The sequence below is a fragment of the Typopeltis vanoorti genome, chromosome 1 (assembly GCF_054136105.1).
Source record: "Typopeltis vanoorti isolate ZY-2024b chromosome 1, IOZ_Tvanoo_1.0, whole genome shotgun sequence".
In the NCBI taxonomy this organism is placed as follows: Eukaryota; Metazoa; Arthropoda; class Arachnida; order Uropygi; family Thelyphonidae; genus Typopeltis; species Typopeltis vanoorti.
The window spans coordinates 25,193,106-25,215,859 of NC_143549.1; the positions used below are offsets into that span (position 1 = coordinate 25,193,106).

The 22,754-nt window shown below is 36.7% G+C and overlaps 1 protein-coding gene across 3 annotated transcripts in view; it reads left to right on the forward strand.

Moving 5' to 3' along the window:
• LOC150109844 (tRNA (guanine(6)-N(2))-methyltransferase THUMP3-like) overlaps nt 1-22,754 on the forward strand; it is a 149,690-nt gene that overhangs the window by 87,283 nt on the left and 39,653 nt on the right. For all 3 annotated transcript variants that reach the window (XM_090396940.1, XM_090396948.1, XM_090396956.1), the window contains one exon: nt 17,720-17,807. In XM_090396940.1, the coding sequence (XP_090253066.1) occupies nt 17,720-17,807 (88 nt within the window). The remainder of the gene's footprint in view (nt 1-17,719; nt 17,808-22,754) is intronic.

A 22,754-nucleotide genomic window follows, 5' to 3' on the forward strand; every position in this document is an offset into this window, starting at 1 on the left:
GAATCCAGCATCACAGTTCTGTTGGACGACCGGAGAGAAGTAGGGGAATCTCTAAGGAGAAGTCGAACTGTAAGATGCATCAAGTCCCGAGAATTCTTCACGATGCGATGGCGCTGAAGGAAAGAAGCCCACATGAATGTTAAAGCCCAGGATGGAAAAGCAGTATCGGTGAGATATGCTCTAATCCTCGAAAATCTTCCATGATGTGACGGAGCTAAAGAAAAAGAAGCCCGTACGAATCTTGAGGCCCAGGACGGAAAAGAAGTCAGTGGAACCAGATAAGAGATGAAAGCCAGTTCAGATATATGTGTCAAGAGAAGAACTGTGAGTACAATCTTTATATGTATGTTTAACATTTCAGAAGATTGACTGATATTCTGCAGAACATTTACAAAGTTAATGTGTGGTCATATGTTCCGGACTAAGAGGCTAGAGAAAAATTGGTATAATTTAGGTATTTTATACTTGTTGTTTGAAGTATATATATATTCGGCGGGACATATATAATGTTAAATTGTGATAATTTATCCCGGATTAAGAGACTAAAGAATGGTTGAGATAATTCAAATATGAGAAACTTGTTGATTGAAATATATGTATATAGCTTGAACAAATTAGTTTTAGGATGAGAACATAGATTCTTGTATGATAGTATTGCTGCATGTTTATTATGTATGTACAATGTATGAGATATTATAATTCTTAGCAGCAGAATGAATGAGATTATAGATTGGTGTATGATAGTATTGCTGTGTATTTTAATGAGTGTATATTGCATGAGACTATAATTCTTAGCTTTTAATCTTCTGAAGAGCCAATTCATTTATGAAACTGTATTATATGACTTTCCTCATAGTCAACATAGACCGGTATTAATTGACATTGGCATTTCTATTCCATTTGTAAGATCAAAGGCTATCCCACGCTGGAATTTTAAAAGGGCTGACTGGAATAAATATGCAAATGAACTTGACAAATGTATTCGCTGGATATCTCCAATAAGTAGTAAGTTTCATCGATTTATAGGTTAGTCTTGCTTGCTGCCAAGAAAAGTATTCCTAGAGGTATTAGACTTAACTATATACATGGTTGGAGCGAAGAATGTGAATTACTTTATAATGAATATCAGATAAACAATGACCCAAAAACAGCAGATGAACTCCTAGAAAAAATGGGTAAATACAGTTGAAGGTATAGACTTTACTCATTCCAGCCGTAAAGCTTGGAGCTTTCTTAGGAAACTAGGCGGTAGTTCTCCTTTTGATTAAAGAACAACCAAGAATCACCCCAGATCAACTAGCTATACATATTGTTAATATATCACGTATCCCAATCAATAAAAAGCATATCTCATCTTCCTTATACCCTCTTTTACCTTGCGGTGTTGAGGGTCCATTGATCACGGACCTCACTCCGTTTACAGGATAAGGTGGTCAGCCCTGGTGTATCCTATGGCCTGTAGTGTTGAGTTCTCAAGGCCAGTTTGCCTGCATTGCGGGATGAAAAACCCCAGAATAAACTGGGATAAAACCCTGCTGTCCACGCCCAAGACTGGCTAACTTGGCTATGGCTGAGGAAGATCCTTCAGCTCCTCACGTCACCAACAGGAATCGAACCTAGGACACTCCTTCCCCAGGCATATGGTTGCGAAGCGCATAAGATATTATAAAGAGAAAATTAAAAGAATTTAGCAAGTCTTCACCTATAATTTCAAATTTTGCACACCCTTTTATGCAGCAAGAAGTTGAAGCAACCCTAAAGGAATTAAAGCCTGGTATGGCTCCTGGTTTTGATAACATTCATCCAGAATTTTTGATTAATCTTGGAAGAAATGCAAGATTATGGTTAACAAAGTTCTATACTGACATTCTTACAGCTGGTAAACTTCCCACTATTTTTAAAAAAGCAAAAGCACTTTCAATTTTTGAAACCTGGTAAGCCTAATCATAAACCGGAAAGTTACCAACCTATTACTCTCTTCAGTTGTTGTTATAAACTCTTTGAAAGACTTATAATAGAATAAGCTCCAGAATTTTTTAAAATGTCCCAATAGAACAAGCTGGCTTCAGACCAAATCGTGGGTGTTGTGACCAGGTTCTCTCTTTGGTAACTCACATAGAAGCTGGTTTTCAAAAAGGTTTAAAAACATCAGCAGCATTTATTGATTTGTCAACAGCCTTTGACACCGTTTGGAGACAAGGCCTTCTATATAAATTATATAAAATTATCCCATGTAAAATAATAGTCCATATTATTAACAATATGCTAAGAGATAGAAGATTTATAGTGACTATAGGTAATAAAACTTAGTGAAAGGAAGTTAAATAATGGACTGCCACAGGGATCTGTTTTATCTCCATTATTATTCAATCTGTATATATCTGATCTTCCCATCACTACGTCAAGGAAATTTTGTTGTGCCGACGATATAGCAATAACTAAACAGCATAAATGCATAAGTCGTTCAGAAGAAATTCTAAAAGCTGACTTAACTATTCTGGATGAATATTTTAAAAGATGGAGAGTCTGTTTAAATAGGAGGGTAATATCTTGTTTTCATCTAAATAATAACTTGGCAAATGTGAAACAAAAAATTGAATTGAACAACACTATACGTCCATATAATACATTCCCTAAGTACTTAGGAGTCACACTTGACTGTTCTCTCACTTTCCGGCAACATCTTTCAAACTTGGCATATAAACTAAGGACACATAATAATATCCTACAGAGACTCTGTGACCGGGGTTCTAGAGCCTCTACTCTTCGGACAACAGCCCTTGTTTCGGTATTCTCAAGTGCTGAATATTGTGCTCCTGTGTGGCTAAATAGCCCTCGCGCAAGGATTATCAATTCTCAATTGAACAATACCTTAAGATTAATTACAGGCTCTATTAGATCTAAAAGAGGTAACCCAACATATTGGTTACCTCTTTTAGCAGGCATTATTCCTACAGAACTACGTAGATTGAATTCTTTAGTCCGTGAATTCCAAAAAATTAGTAATCCGAACCTACCTATTCATCAGGATCTCCCAACTCTTAGCGTCAATAGATTGAAATCTCGCCATCCATCACTACGAGCAGCAGAAGAACTAGTGCTAAATAATTTTAATCCTTTATCAAAGTGGGAAGAAACATGGAAGGAAAATACGAAAGAAAATTTGCATAACATCTTTAAAGGTGATCAAATCATCACAGGATCAGATCTACCTCGCAAAACATGGACAGTACTAAATAGAATTCGGACAAATCATGGCCTATGTGGAGATACTCTCTATAAATGAAACAGACAAACATATCCAGAATGTGACTGTGGTGCTCCACGACAGATTATGTAACATATTGTAACAAAATGCATCTTCCATGCTTATCAGAATGACTGGAATGACTTTTTACAAGCAGCTCCTGAAGCTGTGACCTGGATTATGAACTTAGATCTGAATTTATAATGATATATATGTTTCTTTTCCTTATTATAACATATTAAGACTTTTAACTCTTATTTTAATTTTCCAACTTCTTGGATTAGATCTGTGTTTTCCTTCAAAGTTTTAACTTAAAATATTTTAAATTCTTCAATTCTGTTAATATATAATGACATCATGATTCTCTTTTTTAACATGTTTTTGCCATTAGTTATGTATGTATGTAATGCATATTAGTTTAATAAATATGTTTATTATTCTAAAGAATGTGTATTCACTGATCCTTATTCCAATGCACTGTTTCTAAATAATTGCGAACCTGTGTGCACAGTTAAATAAGAGTAGCCATGACTGTCAATAAAGCCTGAGGTAGATCTAGAGAGATACTGCTGGTAATCTTAATTATATTTAATACTCATAGCTTGGTGGCACAGTTGTAACATTAAATAAATTTTCGAAGGTTCCCAAGGTATTAGAAGTTAGGTAACCAGTAGTAATTTAGGTAAAGAGTAAAGTAAGTAAAGAGCATAAAGAAAAATAAATAATAGCGTAATATTACAAAGAAACTAGGAGACCTATGTTTACACTTCTATCAGTTACATTGGGGTATGGCTGTATAAAAAAGGCATGTTTCTTATGAGATTGGTGGCACCTAACTGTGAAGTCTTCATGATCACTTAAACTTGGGATACATAGACAAACCAGATGTATCATCATATATTACTAAAACTTCGGTGTTTATACGAGTCAATTAATATAGGCAAAACAATTGACACATTAGTAGATGTCTACCTCTATGGATCGAAGCTCGGAGATCAATATACATACAAGGAAAGGAGTTTTGTAACCAGTCTCTCTCTTCTCTAATAACCCTCATAAAGAGACAATAGAATTGTTAACCCAAAAATTACCATCTGATATTGTTGAATTATTCAAATTTGCAATCACTTCAGGTTATTTCACATGGAAAGAGAAAATATATAAACAAGAGGAAGGAACAGCAATGAGCTCACCCTTATCACCTAACTTAGCCAACTTTTTTCTTGAACAATTAGAAGATAAAATATATGCTGTTGATCCTACACCAATAATTTGGCTTTGATATGTTGTTGACGTCTTTGCTGTCTGGAGTCACACAGAACAAGAACTTTACTTATTTCTAAAAAAAATAACACCCTACATCCTTGCATCAAGTTCACACAGAAAAAGAATCATCAAAAGGTATTTCCTTTCTTCATATATGCACATCCAACATGAACAAGATGATTCCATTTCCACTTTGTCTACTGGAAAACAACTTTTTCAGATCATTATGTCTATAATATATCTGCTCACCATCAATCTCAAAAATATGGCATCATAAAATCTCTAGTATCCAGAGCACACAAGATTTGTTCTGCTGAAGCATCTCTAAAACAAGAATTGGAAATTATCAAAGAAGCAACCTTACTATAATATGACCACATAAGCGAGAGCTCTCGTTGGCAGACTGCCAAGAAGAGTCAGTTCATGTTGAAGGAGAGAAAGAAATAAGGCAATGAACGAATTGGTCAACAACATGCAAAATCATGTGCTTTATAGGAAAATTTTTCACCTGTTATACAAGCAAAATAGTTATCCCTTTAAAAACTACAATGATCATAAAATTATTAAATTATTTAAGGAATTTACAATGTATACTGGAATATTAATTAAAAGAACCCAATATAGAAACAGCCCAATATAGTGTTAAATCTTGAAAGGTTTATTATATGTAAAATATTTCATTCAGATTTAACAGGTACAAAAAAATTCCCGGAGAAAATGCTTGTATATAGGTATAAGTGAAATTGTTGACAGAAGTATCGAAATAATCATTTAATTATAAATTCTCCTATGTATTATATTGTTAAGTGTCCTTGTAAAACCGATAAGGGTTGGAATTTAGTGAAAGTCACATTAACATGAGAAAGTTAGATCTAAGTATACAGCGAGGTAATCGGCTTAAAGAAATGACCCCAGGCAGTCATGTATGCAAGGTCCAAGTTGCGCGCGTGGAGAACGACACCGAGTGCAAGAATTTTAGGCGCCAGCCAGAAAAGAGTGATGTAAGAGGGAGAACAGCTCAGCAAGGATATATAGAGCTTGGCGACGACAACTCGGGATTCGTTTGGGATTCCTGTTCCAGTCATTCCCGGAGAATTTGCGTGACAGCGGCCGAAAAGAACGATGTCCAGTGGCAGCCATGTGGCCAGATAGTGATCCAGTGCAGGCATAATCATCGGTATAGTGGAAAAGCCAGCGCAAACTGATCAATATGCATAACCACGTGGACTGAACCTGGCATAGCAGCTTCGCCCACATCAGAAAGGGTGATTCATGATCGTAATCACTAGTTTGTCCTTCCTGAAGAGAACTGACCGTAAGAGAGGGTAACAAGCTGTGTGAATGTTTTGGGGAGATCGAGAGAAAAGGCAAGAGAGATCCTGATGCTCGGTAATGTAGAAACTTTTCAATCCCTTTGTATGCAAGAACCAGTTAGTGTGCAAATTTGTGTGGATATGCTCAGTGATTGGACTTACAAAACTGAACCAGGACTTTAGTATCTAATCAACTGGTAGATTGTCTTAGCTCTGAGTAAGAATTCATGTACAGCGTGGTATTGAATTGCTAAAGTTTGTTATAGCCTGATAGTTCTTGAATCCAGAATAAGATAAATGCTTGTACAAGAATGTTAGTTGAATAGGATCAAGCCAGAAATTTAACTGGTAATAGATATTGTCTCGTATTGTTTATGACTAGGAGTATTAAGGTTATGTCTGGTTAATAATTTTAAATTTTGTAGGAGAGATTCAGTTTTGTTACGTGCTCTTAATATTTATACATCATATTAGAGTAATGATAAACCTTTGTTGTTCTTATCTAACAGATTGCCTGATCTATGAACTCAATGCACCACTCATAAAAATAGAACCAGTGCTAGTTAAATTGTGGGGATGGCTACGACTGCAGTAAGAGTATAGATATACAAAATTTTTTTGTAATTGGGAAATTTAATTGCTTGATTATCGAATAGTGTGTCATTCTGAGTGTTAACTCCCTGACAAGGAAGATTCTCCTGTCTAAGAATTTGGATGGCGCAGCTTTAACAAACAAATTTTTCCATATTCTGACATGGAGTTAATTCCAGATTTGTATCAAGGAAATTTGGCTCTAGCCATGGGCAATTTCTTGTCTACCAAGTTTTGCATACACGAGCAATTTAAGTTGTGGTCACAGAGCGAAAAGGGTGAAAACAAGTGTGAGAAATTATCAAGTAATAGGGATATTCAGTAAAGATAATAATCGTAAGTTTTACTAATAACAAATTATAAACACAACAAACACACGCACAAAGTAAGAATTTAAGTTAAGATAAAAAAAAAAAAAGAGGGGGAAATTTAACAATGGCACAGCCGACAGGTTTTGATTTACTCAATTACCAAAGAGTGTGGTAAATCAACGTGAGTAGGTTTTGGGTTAAAATCAGGCAATTTAGGTACAAGGAGTTTTGATAACAGAAATTCTGTAAGAAGGAAAATTATAGTGTGAACTTATATACAAGTATGGCTCATCCATCAAGTTCTGGGATGGATGATTGCAAATTCTTTCTGACCATCAGACCATCAACCCACAGCAAGTCTTCCCACAATTTGCTGTGGAGGAAACCGACAACATTTTGGCTTTCTTTGACTACGTCGAAGAATTGCAGAAGGTGTGCAGGTGGACTGACTTTCAGCTCCTCATCCTGCTGCGTAGTAAACTTGTAGGGAAGGCAAAGAACTTCCTATATTCATCCCCTATCCTGAAGGAAACTATAATACTTAAAATTTAAAGAAGTACTGATTTCTGAGTTCTCCTGTGCAGAAAGTTCCTTCCAAACCTTCTGGACACTTTACAGGTGTGTGCAAGGTGAAGGGGAGAGTGTGACAAGTTACTTAAATAGATTGCTATCTATCACTCGAGCTATGAGAGGGTCCACGGAGGAAAAATCTCACCTCGATTGGATAGCTTTTCAGCAATTTAGATCAGGGTTATGTAATGGGTTGCGGGAGGTAATATATAAGAAACAAGCGAAAAGCTTAGATGGATGTTATAGATTAACTAAGGAGATGGAAAGAGTATTAGAAGAGATTGTTCATGCTACTTCTCTGAGACAATTATTTCTGGAAGGGTCTGGTACACAAACACTCCACTCAGGATGCGAGAGCAATTCTGACTCTGAAAAAAGCAAAAAGGTGTGACTGTATCAGAGACCACTCGGATACAGTCACACCTCTATGGAAAAAAAAAATAGAGACATCAGATCATCAAGGGTGCAAGAAGGAAAGGGGGCAAAACCCATCATCAGATAGAGAACATACAACAGGACAGGAGCCTATGGATTCTACTAATCGCTTTGTGGGAACAAACTCCTCTGTACAAGGTGTCCAACTCGGCAAGGAACATGAAGAAAAATTAGATTCAAGTGGACCCAAGGGGGCTTTTGCTGCGCTCTCTGATGAGTCAGTCTGCAGGCCCAATTCACATAATTTTGATACCTGCAGAATGCAAAATGTGGCAGTTGCAGAGATAAGAGGACGAATGCCTTTGTCCATTGTAGTGTTGAAGAGATCCTATGCAACTTCCTACTTGACACTGGGGCCCATATATCTGTAATTCTTATGACACTAGTCAAGAAACTCAATGATATTTCCCCTGATGGCCTTATTAAATTGCATAAGCCCATCAAGATTACAGGAATTGCCAGGGTTGAACTCCTCTCGATGATGAAAGTAAATGTGAGGCTTTCCATACCGTGTTTCCCAGTGAGTCTCTCCCATGAGATGCTGGTCCTCCCTGAACTCGCAGATACAAGTGACCAAGTCATATTGGGTCTCGACTGCTTGGAGAGGCATCCTTTCATGTGTGACTTTGCTAGCGAAACAGTATCCCTTTGTGGAAAAAGGTTCCGACCTAAGTTTAGAGCAGGAAGTGAAAGGAATGTGAGTGAGTGAGGCATTAGAAATTGAAGTGGAAAATTTGTTAGGAGACTCGACTGAATGGGGAAGGAAAATGGTGCACAATGCCATTAGCTTATCAAAGTCAGAGCAAGAAAGAACAGAGATCGAGAAGTTTTTCAATTGATATTCCAACGTTATCCCAATGTGTTCACAGAATAGGTTGGCTCCTTGACCTGCACTAACAGAGTTGAGCATGCTATTCATATCACATCAGAATTTCCCGTGTACAAGGTGAAGGGGAGAGTGTGACAAGTTACTTAAATAGATTGCTATCTATCATTCGAGCTATGTGAGTGTCCACGGAGGAAAAATCTCACCTCGATTGGTGAGACGTTAAGCAATATCAACCCCCCCCCCCCCCCTTAAGCACTTGGATAAGCTACAGAAGTTGTTGCAGGACTATGAGAAGGCTGGTATTATCGAAAAATCTAACTCCTAGTAGAATAGTCCCTTCATTCTAGTAGAGAAGCCTAATGGTAGCTTGAGGTTTGTGTTGGACTTGCGAGAGGTAAACAGAGTCACCAGACCCATTGACTTTCCTTTGTGCAAAATCGAAGTATTGTTGATGTCTGGAAGGAGCAAAATACTTCTCAAAGTTGGACCTGAACTCAGGCTACTTTCAGATCCCCCTTAGGAAGGAGGGCAGGAAGTACTTTGCTTTCACCACAAGATGGCAAAAGTACCAACTTTGTCGACTTCCTCAAGGAGTCAGAAATTCAGCCATGAGCTTTCACTTTCTGATGAACTCCATCCTTTCAGACATGTTGGGGAAAGGAGTCATATGCTTCCAGGACGACCTGTTGATCTACTTGTCTGATTTAAAAAGGCAATAAGGAGATTCTACTGGGCGTTTTGAATAGATTGAGCAAAGCCCAACTCTTCCTGAAGTACTCCAAGTGTCAGTTTTTTTTTTTGAAGGAAGTTGGGTATTTGGGACACATTGTAAGTGAGGCTGGGATAATCCCCACTCAGGATAACATGACTGCCATACTGAAAGCCAGAATCCCCACCACTCTTAGGCAAGTTCGGAGATAGTTAGGAATGATTAATTTCTACAGAAAATTCATTCCTGAGTGTTCAAAAATAATGGAGCCCATCGTGAGGCTGACCAAAAAGGGGGTGAAATTCATGTGGGGGAGGAACAACAGTATGCCTACCAATCCCTAAACTTAGCTTTGACCAGATCACCGGTCCTCACTTACCCAAAACTTGGACAAACCTTTTTCCTCTCGGCTGATGCCTCAAATGACATCATTGCCTCAGTAGTGGAACAAAAGGAAAGGGGGGGGGGGTTAGGCCCATTGCCTTCATTAGCAGGAAGCTCTCCTCCTCAGAAAAAAACTACTATGTAATAGAAAAGGAAGCATTGGCCATTGTCTACGCTCTTATATGTTGCTGGGGCAACAGATCATCCTACGGTCAGATCATAAGCCTCTGTCATTCCTCTCATCCATGAAAGATAAGAACCAGAGAATTATTCGTTGGACTCTGGAAATGCAGGAATTCGAGGTAAATTATATCCCTAGGAGATAATTGTAGTAGCGGATTATTTGTCCAGGTCTTTGGACCTTGAACAAGAGGAGGGCACCAATCCAGAAGAAGAAATTGTCAATTCCATACATAGAGCCAATGAGTTAGAAGAGAACCCCCCCCCCCCATCTTGAAGTCTGGGAAAAATAGTGGCACAGAGAAGGGACTCACTGTGGGGGAGGTATATCAGAAGGTATTGAAGGGAGAGAAACCCTCTGAGGAACAATCATGCTTTAACACCTTGCATGTAGACAAGGACAGTCTTCTGTTGTCAAAACAAGACGTTACAGGGAGATGGAAGGATAAAATCCTAGTTCCGAAGGCCATGATTCCTTGGGTGCTCCACACATTTCATTACTCGGACTTAGTGGGTCATCAAGGGTTCAATAGAACATGGATAAGAGTGAGAGACAGGTACATCTGGAAAGGCATGAGAGAGAATGTTGAGTCTTATGTGTCCTCCTGCCACCTATGCCAGCAAAAGTCAAGCATTGGAGGAAAGGCCTCTCTCCAGCCTTTTCCAATCCCCACGTGTCGTGGCCATGGATATTATTGGCCCTCTTCCCACCACCTTGAAGGAGAACAAATATATTCTGGTGATAATAGATATGTTCTCTAGATTCCCAGAAGCCACAGCACTGAAAGATCAAACAGGACCGTGGCAAACTATTTAAGCTTGCCATTTCTAGATATGGAATGCCCCAAACTCTCCTCTCAGACCAAGGCTCTAACTTACAGCTGAAGTCATGCTACAGTTTTGTAAATTACTAAAGATAAGAAAATTGTTCACCACTCCCTGTCATCCCCAAGGAAACGGAATGTGTGAGAGGATGAATAGGACACTGAAGCACATTCTCTCCAAACTGGCAAACAGTCAGATATCAAACTGGGATACCTATCTGCCCCCACACCCTGTTTGCTTGTAGAACTGCATTTCATGCTGCAATTAAGGAAGCCCCTGCGGTTATACTATATGGGTTTGAGCCTTTATTTCCCAACGATTTTAGAAACTCACGAGTCAATACTGGATTTCCTGATATTGATGAATACCTTAATAATCTAATAATGGAGAATAGAGTAGCGCATGAATTGGTAGCTGAATTCAGTAACAGTAGCTCACATTGAGCAAGAACATATGGTAATATGTTCAGACTAGATACTAGATAATAGTTCAGACTAGAGAGTGTGGAGAAGAAGGGGAAAATCACACAAGGTAGACAATCACTGGCAGAACAAGGATGGAGAGAGACATGCAACCCACAGGCAGAGGAGATGTAATAGTCAAGAAAGAGAAAGACATACGACCTCGGATGATCAAGTCTCCAACTGTAACAGACATAAAGTTCATACTGACCAAAAATCTTAGTGATGAGAGACCTTTAAATAGTGAGAATAGAGAAGGATGTGTGACTAGTGATAGAACAGATGAATTTGTTCAGACTAGATACAACCTGAGACCCAGACAAAATAGGTAAGTCCTCTCCACAAATTGTGCATAGATGATATAAGGGAGAAAAAGCTTTTTTTGGAAGAGGAAACCTTTGTTAAATCTTGAATGAAAGGTTTATTATATTGTAAAATATTTCATTCAGATTTAACAGGTACAAAAAAATTCCTGGAGAAAATGCTTGTATTGTATATTAGGTATAAGTGAAATTGTTGGTAGAAGTATTGAAATAATCATTTAATTGTAAATTCTCCTATGTATTATATTGTTAAGTGTCCTTGTAAAACCGATAAGGGGTGTAATTTAATTAAAGTTATGTTAACATGAGAAAGTTAGATCTAAGTATACAACGAGATAATCGGCTTAAAGAAATGACCCCAAACAGTCATGTACATGAGGTCCAAGTTGCACGCGTGGAGAACAGTACCGAATGCAAGAATTTTAGGTGCCGGCCAAAAAAGAGTGACGTAAGAGGGGAGAACAGCTCAGCAAGGATATATAGAGCTTGGCGATGCAACTTAGGGCTCGTTTTTTCATTCTAAATTCCTTCCAGTCTTTCCCAGAGAAGTTGCGTGAGGGCGGTCGAAAAGAATGATGTCCTGTGGCAGCCATACGGCCAGATAGCGATCCGGTGCAGGCATAATCATCGATACAGCGGAAAAACAGCGCAAACTGATCAATATGCATAACCACGTGGACCGAACCTGGCAGAGCAGCTTCACCCACATCAGAAAGGGTGATTCATGATCGTAATCACTAGTTTGTCCTTCCTGAAGAGAACTGACCGTAAGAGAGGGTAACAAGCCGTGTGAATGTTTTGGGGAGATCGAGAGAAAAGGCAAGAGCGATCCTAATGCTCGGTAATGTAGAAACTTTTCAATCCCTTTGTATGCAAGAACCAGTTAGTGTGCAAATTTGTGTGGATATGCTCAGTGATTGGACTTACAAAACTGAACCAGGACTTTAGTATCTAATCAACTGGTAGATTGTCTTAGCTCTGAGTAAGAATTCATGTACAGCGTGGTATTGAATTGCTAAAGTTTGTTATAGCCTGATAGTTCTTGAATCTAGAATAATATAAATGCTTGTACAAGAACATTAGTTGAATAGGATCAAGTCAGAAATTTAACTTGTAGTAGATATTGTCTCATATTGTTTATGACTAGGAGTATTAAGGTTATGTCTGGTTAATCATTTTAAATTTTGTAGGAGAGATTCAGTTTTGTTAAGAAGATGAGGCAATTTGGAGTCAGCATGTGGTGTATGACAAAAGGAATAAAAGGGATATTGCAGAGCAAAAAGAGATTATGGAAGACATATAAAGAGAAAAGTGGAGAACAGTTGCATGAGAAATATAAGGCTCAGGCTAGGAAAGTGACTAGTATTGTAAGGAGTGAAAAATTAGAATATGATAGAAGACTGGCACTGCAATCCAAGGAGAATCCCAAGGAGTTTTTTTCTATGTGGCAAGTAGGAGGGGAAATGATAGAGGATGGATTATTTTGCTAGGTGGAGATGGGAATCAGGTGACCAAAACAGATGACATTGTTGAGCTAATTTAATGATCATTTTATTAGAATGTTTCATCCTGGTATTACATTCTTTTTTCCTAGAAGGATAAAGTGGTGCAGTGTTAGAAGTAAATGATGAGGATGTATTCTGAGTACACTAGATGGAATTTCACTGTGGGTTTAAGGGAATGTACTATGGAACTGACTGTGCCGTTAACTTAGCTGTTTAATAAAAGTCTTACAATGGGGCAGGTTCCTAGAAAGTGAAAAGAGGATAGAAGTAACTATAGGCCTGTTGGGTTTTTTTTTTTTCTGTAGTTAAAATTTTGGAAAAATTGATAAGAATTCATATACAGAATTGGGGAGATGAAGGTAATATTATTTATGCAGGCTAGCGTGGATTTGTTAAAGAATGCTCTTGTTTTAGTAATCTGGTTACCTTTTTACATTAGAGTAACAAGAGCAGTGGATGAAGTAAAGCATATACTTATTGTCACGAGACTACAGGGAAATGTTCAGTTGTTTGCAGATGATGTGAAGTTTGGGAGGGTTATTAGTAATAGTTCTGTTTTTGCTCTTCAAGAGGATTTGAATAAGCTGGGCAAATGAAGGGGGATTTCAGTTTAAATGTAAGATTTTAAAATTTGGGATCCACAGATGGGATGCTTCATATTCACTAGGTGCAGTTATACTGGAAGAAGTAGAAGAAGCAATGGATCTTGGGGTGATTGTGGATAGAGACTTGTAGTTCCAAGGACATATTGCAAAGGTTGTGAAGACCTCTCAGAGAATTGCTGCAATGTTTAGGAAAATGTTGGCCATGAGAGATAAAAGTGTGCTGGTCCCATTGTATAAAGATTTGAAGAGGATAATGTAACATTGGAGAGGGTATAGAGATGCATAACAAAAATGATATCAGGACTGTACAACGTTGATTATGAGGATAGACTGAAGGCATGTGGACTGCAGAGTTTGCTGTACGAGGTGGGGGGGGGGGGGTATGATCAAGACATGTAAGCTGTTGAAGGGTTATCATATTAATACTGAGGAGAATTTTCACATGGTAGAACAAGGGAAAAGAGCAAGGACAAGAGGCCATCAGTGTGAGTAAAAGGGTAAGAAGTATGGTTTTTCATGGAAAGTGGTAGGAGCATGGAATGCATTGCCCAAAAGGGTGGTGAAGTGCAGAGTGTGGATGATTTTATGGAGCAGTATGATAAACTTTGTGTTGACCTCCCACAGTGAGTGTTGTGATTCCATGGATGTCAGGAAAATAATAATAAAAACTCATGAGTCACAAAACCAGGAAATGTGACTGTTCCCAATGGCATATGTTTAGAACTCACTAATGGATTTCTAAATATAATATATTTAGAAATAAAACTGTGTAATGACTAATTTTCCATGTCTTATTACATATATACTCAGATTAAATTACAAAATTTGAAAAAAAACTTTTCATTAACAAAAATTTATAAATGAACAACCATCATACATTGAATGAACTTAAACTGAATGTTGAATAGAGATAGCATCAAGATAATGTTTGCATTGTTTGCTCATTTGTCTACATAATTCATATTATGTAGATCTCTGATATATATCAACCAAAGTTGGTTTAAGATGAGACCTTGGTTTTTGTTATACTGGGTTGCTGGATGCTGTAGCATTTCAGCAGCTTCTTTAAATCTGCAGACATAGTTATTATACAAAACCCAGATTGTGGCTTAAGTACATGGATGGCATCTTTATCATCTGGCCAGGCTTTGAAGAGTCCTTTCACAATTTGACAGACTTCATAAATGGATTCAACTACAAAATCCAGTTCACATTTGAAGTTAAAAGAAACAGATCACTTCCTTTTTTTAGATGTTTTTATCTCAACTGTGAACCATGGCAAAGTTTTCTTTGAACTCAACACAAAAAAAAAAAAAAGTTCAGCACCTAAAGATACCTGCATCACATCATTGCCATTCCCATAAACAGGGCATAATTAAAACACTCAAAGACAGTGCATACACAATATCCAGTGATGACACAAAAGGCAAGAAAGGTACTCCTAAAAATGGCTACAATCCCAAAATCAATAACTTTTTAGACTGTTACATATTCAAGGGAATATACAGGAGCAAGACAGTTACAAAAGTGCTGTTTCCTTGCCATTTTTCAAGACAACAAAATACCTAAATATTACATTAAAAAAGTTAGGAATTCAAAAAAGCACATTTATTAAACAGGACCTAGAAAATGCCCTAAAAGCCTTAAAACCAGGAAAAGGGTTCCGGTATAAAAGATATCAGAAATGAGATACTAAGGAATCTAGAAGAAAAGACAGCAGAGTGGTTGTTAGAATTTTTCCAACTTTTGTTGGAAATTTGCTAAAATATCCCAGCATGGAGGTAAATGAAAGTAATACCTATCCTGAAATCAGGTAAACCTGCTGAGGATCCAAAGAGTTACAGGCCTATAGCTCTCCTATGCACATTGGTAAAACTGTATGAGAGGTTAATCTTGATGACAAAGTGCTGATCAAAGAACAGGCAGGATTTAGACCAGGAAGATCATGCACTGAACAAGTATTAAACTTAACACAGTTTATTGAGGACAGCTTTGAAAGAGGATTAGCAACAGGAGCTGTATTTATAGATTTGAGAGCAGCATAGAACACACTAAATCTTAGAAAGCTTATAGTCAAAATTTACACAAACAGCTATCGGTTAGTGGAGATATTTAGGTCTGCTGTTCAGCAGGAGATTCTTTGTTGATTTTCAAGGGAAAAAAAAAAGGAGCAGTGACATATCCAGAAAAATGGTCTACCTCAGAGAAGTGTACTCTCTCTCTCTCCCCTCCTCTTCAATATATATACTAACGACCAACCTATAAATCCATGGTTAAGAACCTTCTTATATGCAGATGACCAGGCAGTTTATCAAGCAAAATCCTTTGATAACATTGAGAAGCAGCTCACACAAGAACTAGAAATCCTTAGTTTATTATAAGGAAAACCCAAATGTGTCTTTTCCATCTCAGTAATAGGGAGCCGAGGAGAGAGTTGAATATAGAATGGAATAGTGTGAAATTGGTCAATTATCTAAATCCAACTTACGTAGGTGTTATATAGATAGGCCCTTAAATTATAAGCAACACATAATAATGTTCTGCGCTGATTAACATCATCTCAGTGGGGTGCAAGTACTACACACCTCTGCACTGGCACTTTGTTTTTCGAAAGCCGAGTATGCCAGCCCTGTTTGGGAAAGATCATCAGAATGTCAGCACATTTCTTTAATGTGCTGACATTAAAGAAATATGTCAGCACATTACTGGCTTCCTTAAGGCTTTTACAAAAATTGACCATCTATACTCACTGTCTGGTATTGCATCTCCTCACATTAGAAGAACTACACAGAGTTGATATGAGTGGAAACAACAACTAAATGATGACTAGCCTCCTTTGTATGGACATGTTGCAGTACCTTGGAGGCTAAGATCAAGGAAAAGTTTTATTCACTCAGTGGAATCATTGGTTGAGTTCATAAATGCTACAAGGTCAACAATGTGGCAAGAACAATCTCCAGAGGCTCTGAACTTAAACGAATCTCTTCCTTCCGGCTTACATCTAGATTGGCAAAGATGAAAGACATTGAATAGACTCCATTCCAGAATGGGCAGATCAAAGCAGAATATGGCCAGATGGGCTACACAGACAATGACAGCTGGTCATGTGGTGAAACACAAACTATGGATACCTGTGAAGATTTAATGCAGTGTAATGAAAGAGCTTTTAAGTATACTAATCACTGGATGAGTGAAATCTGACATTTTATGTTTTTGCGTAACATTTTATGCAAGTGACATTTTTGTCTTTAAATTATGCTTTTAATCATTTATATGTATTTATAAGTTTATAGGTGAATTAGCCAGTCTAACTCACCATTTATGGAGGGAGGGGGTTTTTGTCCCCCAGAACGGGTAAAGTCTTGTGAACACACACACACAGATTAGTCATGAATGTCGCCCTTAGTGGATGTAGCAGAGGAGTGACAATTCAGCTACATTTATTCATCATAAGCCCCTCAGTAGTAGGGGGGGCTCAACCCGTCCTAAGGGATGGATAGGATAGGAGGATGTCACTCTCATCTCAAATAGCCAAGAATGTACAAAATTTTCTGGGCATACAGCATTTGCTGTGTGGAACAGACAAGATGATCAGGAGAAATCCATTTCATAGAACATATTAGAGATGTGGAGAAAAAGCAAGTGCATAAATCAGGATTGGCTTTTCATACCATCAGAAAAAGAAAGAAAAAAAAAACACTTATGCAGCTCACAAAATGTTATCAACAAATATGTGATGAAATACACCAGATACAATAAAAATATGAAAATCACCTGTAATACACTATGAAACATGATTTTTTCTAAGAAAAAAACAGAAAACATACCTGTTTTATAAATGCATTGAATAAACCAACATCTGTGGATATAGCCTCAAACTCAAGTTTCTTGAGCTTCCTCCTAATTACAAGAAGAAAGATATTTCATAATTATTTGTTAATTTGTCCTAATTAAGTAATATAACATTAAATCTCATGAAAGGTAAAGAACAAAATTTCTCCAATTTTGTTGTTTCCCTTTCTCAAAAAAAAACAAAATTGTAAAAAAAAAAAAAAAAAAATCATTTACATATTTTGAAAAAAAAAAATAATATTCTTTTGAAATCCCTTTTTATTTAATCATAAAAATTAGTTAAGAAAATACACTGTCATATTGCTAATTTCAGATCAGAGATAAAGTTAGGCATTTTCCAATGGGACGTATGCAATTTACCATTAAAAAATGGAACTGTTGATGCATTTGTTACTGATTTGGTAAGTGTTTCATTTTATTCTGAGATTTAATTTGATTTTTCAAACACACCAAATTTATACAAATTGAGAATGACATGTATATGAAAGCTAGAGGAAGCAAGTTCTCTGAGCCATTGTTTGATTGCTTACATATGAATTGTGGTGTATAAAATTATTCAACTTTGTTAAATTATGCATAAAGAAGAATTAGTTTAGAGCAAATTGAGCTGCAAGTAGGTTAGTATTATATTTGGGTTAGAGTTTGTAATTTTTATTTTTTTTAGTGTGAGTAGAATACCTTAGAAAAATAAATAAGCTAACTATGAAGAAATGGAATTATGAAGGTCTGATTGCACGTGGTAATTGTAACATGCATGGTTATGTACTGGGTTCAAAGAAGATGGGGGAAGAGTGATCTTAATATTATTTGTTAATACTGTTTAGAAATAATGAAATTAAGGCAAATATAATAGATGGTAACACATCCACACACAAACTTTGAGGTAAAATCACTTAAATATGAAAAAAAAATAAAAAATTTCACCTCTAAATGACTTGGAAGGTTGGGAATTAGTAGAAATGGTGACTGACTTATCTGGAGAATTGATAAATTCAGTGGGAAGTGCTTTAGCAGAGGATAAGTGTTCATTCATTAATTTCCTGATACTCAGCACTACATGATTAAGTTTACATTATTATTATTATTCTCTTATCGACAATTTTCCTCCAAATCAGTCTATTACTTGTGACAACTCCAATGTCATCATATCTAACATTTTGGGCTTCTGAGGCACTTCTGACTGAATCAATCCACCTAGACCTTTGTCTCTTTCCTGCCATCTTAGCATCGAACACCTATTTTGCTAACCTTTCTTCATCTGTTCTATTTAAGTGGCCATACCACATTAGATTAGCTCCCCTTACATATTCTTGAATGCTAACAATATCAAGCTCCTTTGTAATATCTTTATTTTTAATATGATTCTGCCACTGATGTCTGTTCATTCTGTGATTTTTCTCAGAACCAACCTTTTTCCACTTGCATATCCCTTTTAAGCCCATTTCTATAAATTGTATTCCTTGTTTTTAAAATAGCTGTTTTTAAATACCGACACTTTTGTTCAGTGCTTATCTTAATGTAAAATAGTTTACTTGTTTTTCTGCCATTGCTGATTATTTTTTCTGTACCACTGAATGGCCCAGCATGAACCACTGAGGGTATGCATACCACCGGTTGAGAACCGATGCTCTAGATCAGGGCTGTCCAAACTTAGGTAATCTGAGGGCTGCATTACAAAAAATTTTATCCAAGGGCCGCATCACAATGCATATCTAGTAATTTGGTGAGTAGGAGTAACACAGCCTCGATAGCTGAACAAACAAACAACACTAATCGCGTGCTCATGTTACTTGTGAGCTCCCGGAGCATGCTCGTTGGAACAAAACAATATAAGAACGCTTCTTTGACGCATCTAATATTTGAAAAACACGTGAGCATATAGTGATATAAAAATACCAAATAAAATTACCAATATTGATATTATCGATTAGTGATAGAATTAAAACATGTAATATGCATTTGATTCAGATTATTTCCTTTTTTCTCTCGTGAAAATCAAAACCACAGGTGAGCCACACAAAATCGCATTCCGTACCGTGGGCCATAACCGGCCCATGGGCAGTGCTTTGGACAACCCTGCTCTGGATCAGCACTTCCCAAACTGTGGGTCACAGCCCCCTTGGGGACCATAAGTTTTGTTGAGGGGGGGGGCTGTGAAATAATGAAAACAAATTTAAAATGTTTTAAGACTAAGTAGATTTTTTTTTAATCTTAAAAGAAATGTATTTAATTATTATTATTTATTTTTTATTTTTTGTTCTTTTTTATATTTTAATGGAAAAAATCACGCATTGGTGTTGGTTCATAAATTTTGCTCCTTGCATATTTCAGCGATTAATAATTAGTAAATATTAGTAAAGATATGCTTATTTATATAAGTTTCATTTCAAAGGTATTGATAAGAAACACAAAAAAGATTACAAATTGTATTGAATATAAATACAATAAATATTATAATAATATATGTCTATATTACGATTGTTTTTTCGATGGGGACTGTGAAATATTTTAATTTTTCCAAAGGGGGCCTTGGCATCCATAAGTTTGGGAAGCATTGCACATTGATGACCTTAATGTGAAGGTCGAAACGTCTACCTTCACATTAAGAAATATCGAGTAAAATATCGAATTTTACTCTCACAGGATAGTTGTTTCCATTTGCATGATGTATTCTTATCACCGTGTAAGCATGAAGGAAAGGATAATCAGTTAAAACTTTCTACCTATACATTCTTTTGGAAAGTTAAAATATCTAACTTGAGATGGATAAAATTTTCAACAAGAGAGCCCTGTTGTTTAATATTCAAAAAAAGCAGAAAATATGTTTGATTTAAATTTAATGGATTATTTGATTTTATCTTCCAGTTCATCATCGTGAAATTCCTGACATGTGCCTTCAAGGGGGTGTACAGGATATGATAGTACTACATGAAAAATTTACATCATTACTAACTTCCTACCTACAATTTTCCTCCAAATCAGTCTGTTACCTGTCAGATCTTATATTTCTATCTTCTAAGGCTTTTTACCATATCAGTCCACCTATATCTTGGTCTTCCTATGGGTCTTTTTCCTGCCAACCTGGCAGAGAACACTTGTTTTGCTAATCTTTACTCTCCCATTCTGTTTAAGTGACGATCTGAGATTAGCTCTGCTAATGCATTCCTGGATGCTGACAATGTCAAGTTCTTTCCTAATATCCTCATTTTTAATATGATATTGCCATTGATGCCATCTTTCTCAGGACTCTCATGTCTGCAGTCTCTAGCCTTTGGTGAAGTGTTTTACTTCTAACCCAGCTCAGATCCATAAGTTAAAACTGGTTTGAACACTGTCTTGTATACAGCTAATTTAGTGTTTTGGCTAATTTCTCTCTTATTCCATATAAATTTATTCATTTGACTTCCTACCAAAATAGCTTTGTTCATTCTTTTGTCTATTTCCATATTTAATTTACCATCTTCACTAAAAATCGTAACTAAGTAGCTGAAATGTTTTACTTGTTCTATAGATTCTCCATTCACAATGCAGTTGTATTTTCAATACTTCTGCCTATTTTCATTGTATTTGTCTTGTTATTGCTGACCTTCATACCATATCTATTCGAACAGTTATTCAGTTTAGTCAGGGAATCCTGCAGACTTGTAGAGGATTTATTTGGAAGTATAACATCATCCGCATAAAGCAAAGAGCTGAGATTAACATCTCCAATTTTGATATCAGGTTTAATACCACTTTCCTTCATAATGTGATCCATATAGATAATGAATAACAGAGGGGATAATGTACATCCTTGTCTCACACCAAATTTAACATTAAACCATCTTCCTGTACTTCCTTCAATTCTAACTGCTGACTTACAGTAACTCAAATAAAGACTAAGTATTGCTTGATATAATGCCCCATTGACACCATATACTGTAGCGTTTTGAATAGCTTGTCTTGTGGCATCTTGTCATATGCCTTTTCCAGATCTACGTAACTTAAATAGATCTTTATTATATTCCCATGATTTCTCAACTATTTGTCATATCTGATAAGTGAAAATCTGATACTAACTGCCTCTATTTTGCCTGAATCCAGCTTGTTCTTCACCAAGCTTCTCTCCCACAATTCTTCTCAATCATTTCTCAAGTATACTTGCACAAATCTTACCAGGAACATTCAGTAGAGAAATACCTCTGTAATTCTCAAATTCAGTTTTATTTCCCTTTTTATATATGGGTACTATGAGAGCTCTACTCCAATCATCTGGAATTCTTCCCTCTGTCCAGGCCTTCTGAACTATGCAGTGGAGCCACTGTAAGACTTTTATATCTCCATACTTCAGCATTTCTGGTCGAATATCATCTACCTCCTGCTGTCTTTCCACATTTCAGGCTTTTGATGACTTTTTCTACTTAGAGTATAGATATGTATTGTTGACTGCATGCCTGTTGAGTGTTTTTTTTTATCACCATGCTATCACTGCTTTGTTTCATTTAGCAATTTTTCGAAGTAATTACTCCATACTTCAAGCATATCTTTTTCTACAATTTTCATGTTACTTTTATCATCTCTAATTCCTTTTACAGCACTCTTTTCTCCTTTTCTGAGCTTCTTCAACAGCCTCCAGAATATCTTGCCACCTTCTTGATATTTATTTCCTATGTTCTTACGAAAGTCTTCCTATGAATTTTGTTTAGCTAGTTTTACACAGTGTTTAGCTTTCTTACATTTGTCTCTGTATTCTCTAAGAGCTCAAGCTGACTTATTTGCCAGGAACTTTTGATATGCTTAATTCTTTTCCTTCAATGCCTCTTTAACTTCCTGTGTCCACCATGGAGTTCTGATTTTTCTATCCTTTGCAGACAAGTTCCTTATCATTCTTGGTTTATAGAAAACCCACACATACAGGGAGATATTTACACAAACAATCACACCATCACCTTTCTCAATAATAAGGTATCTTAAAAACACTAACCCATTGAGCTAGAGCAGTTTGTTCCAATGACATTGCTCTCACTGCTGAATTTTCTCACCTGCATCTCACCTTCCTGACCAATGGCTATAATCCCCATAAGATAGATAAAATATTAAATGCTCCCCAGAAATCCCCCCCCCCACACTATCTACCACAGAAGACTACAACAAAACTATCACCATCCCATACATTAAAGGCACATCTGAAAATATATCTAAGGTGCTTAACAAACACCAACTACGTACTGTATTTAAACCTTATGTGAAATTGGCAACTCTCATCCATTCACCTAAGGATAGATTCTCTCCTTTATCGCATCCAGCAGTCTATGAAGTGCCCTGTTCATGTCATCGAGCCTACTATGGACAGGCAGGAAGAACTGTGG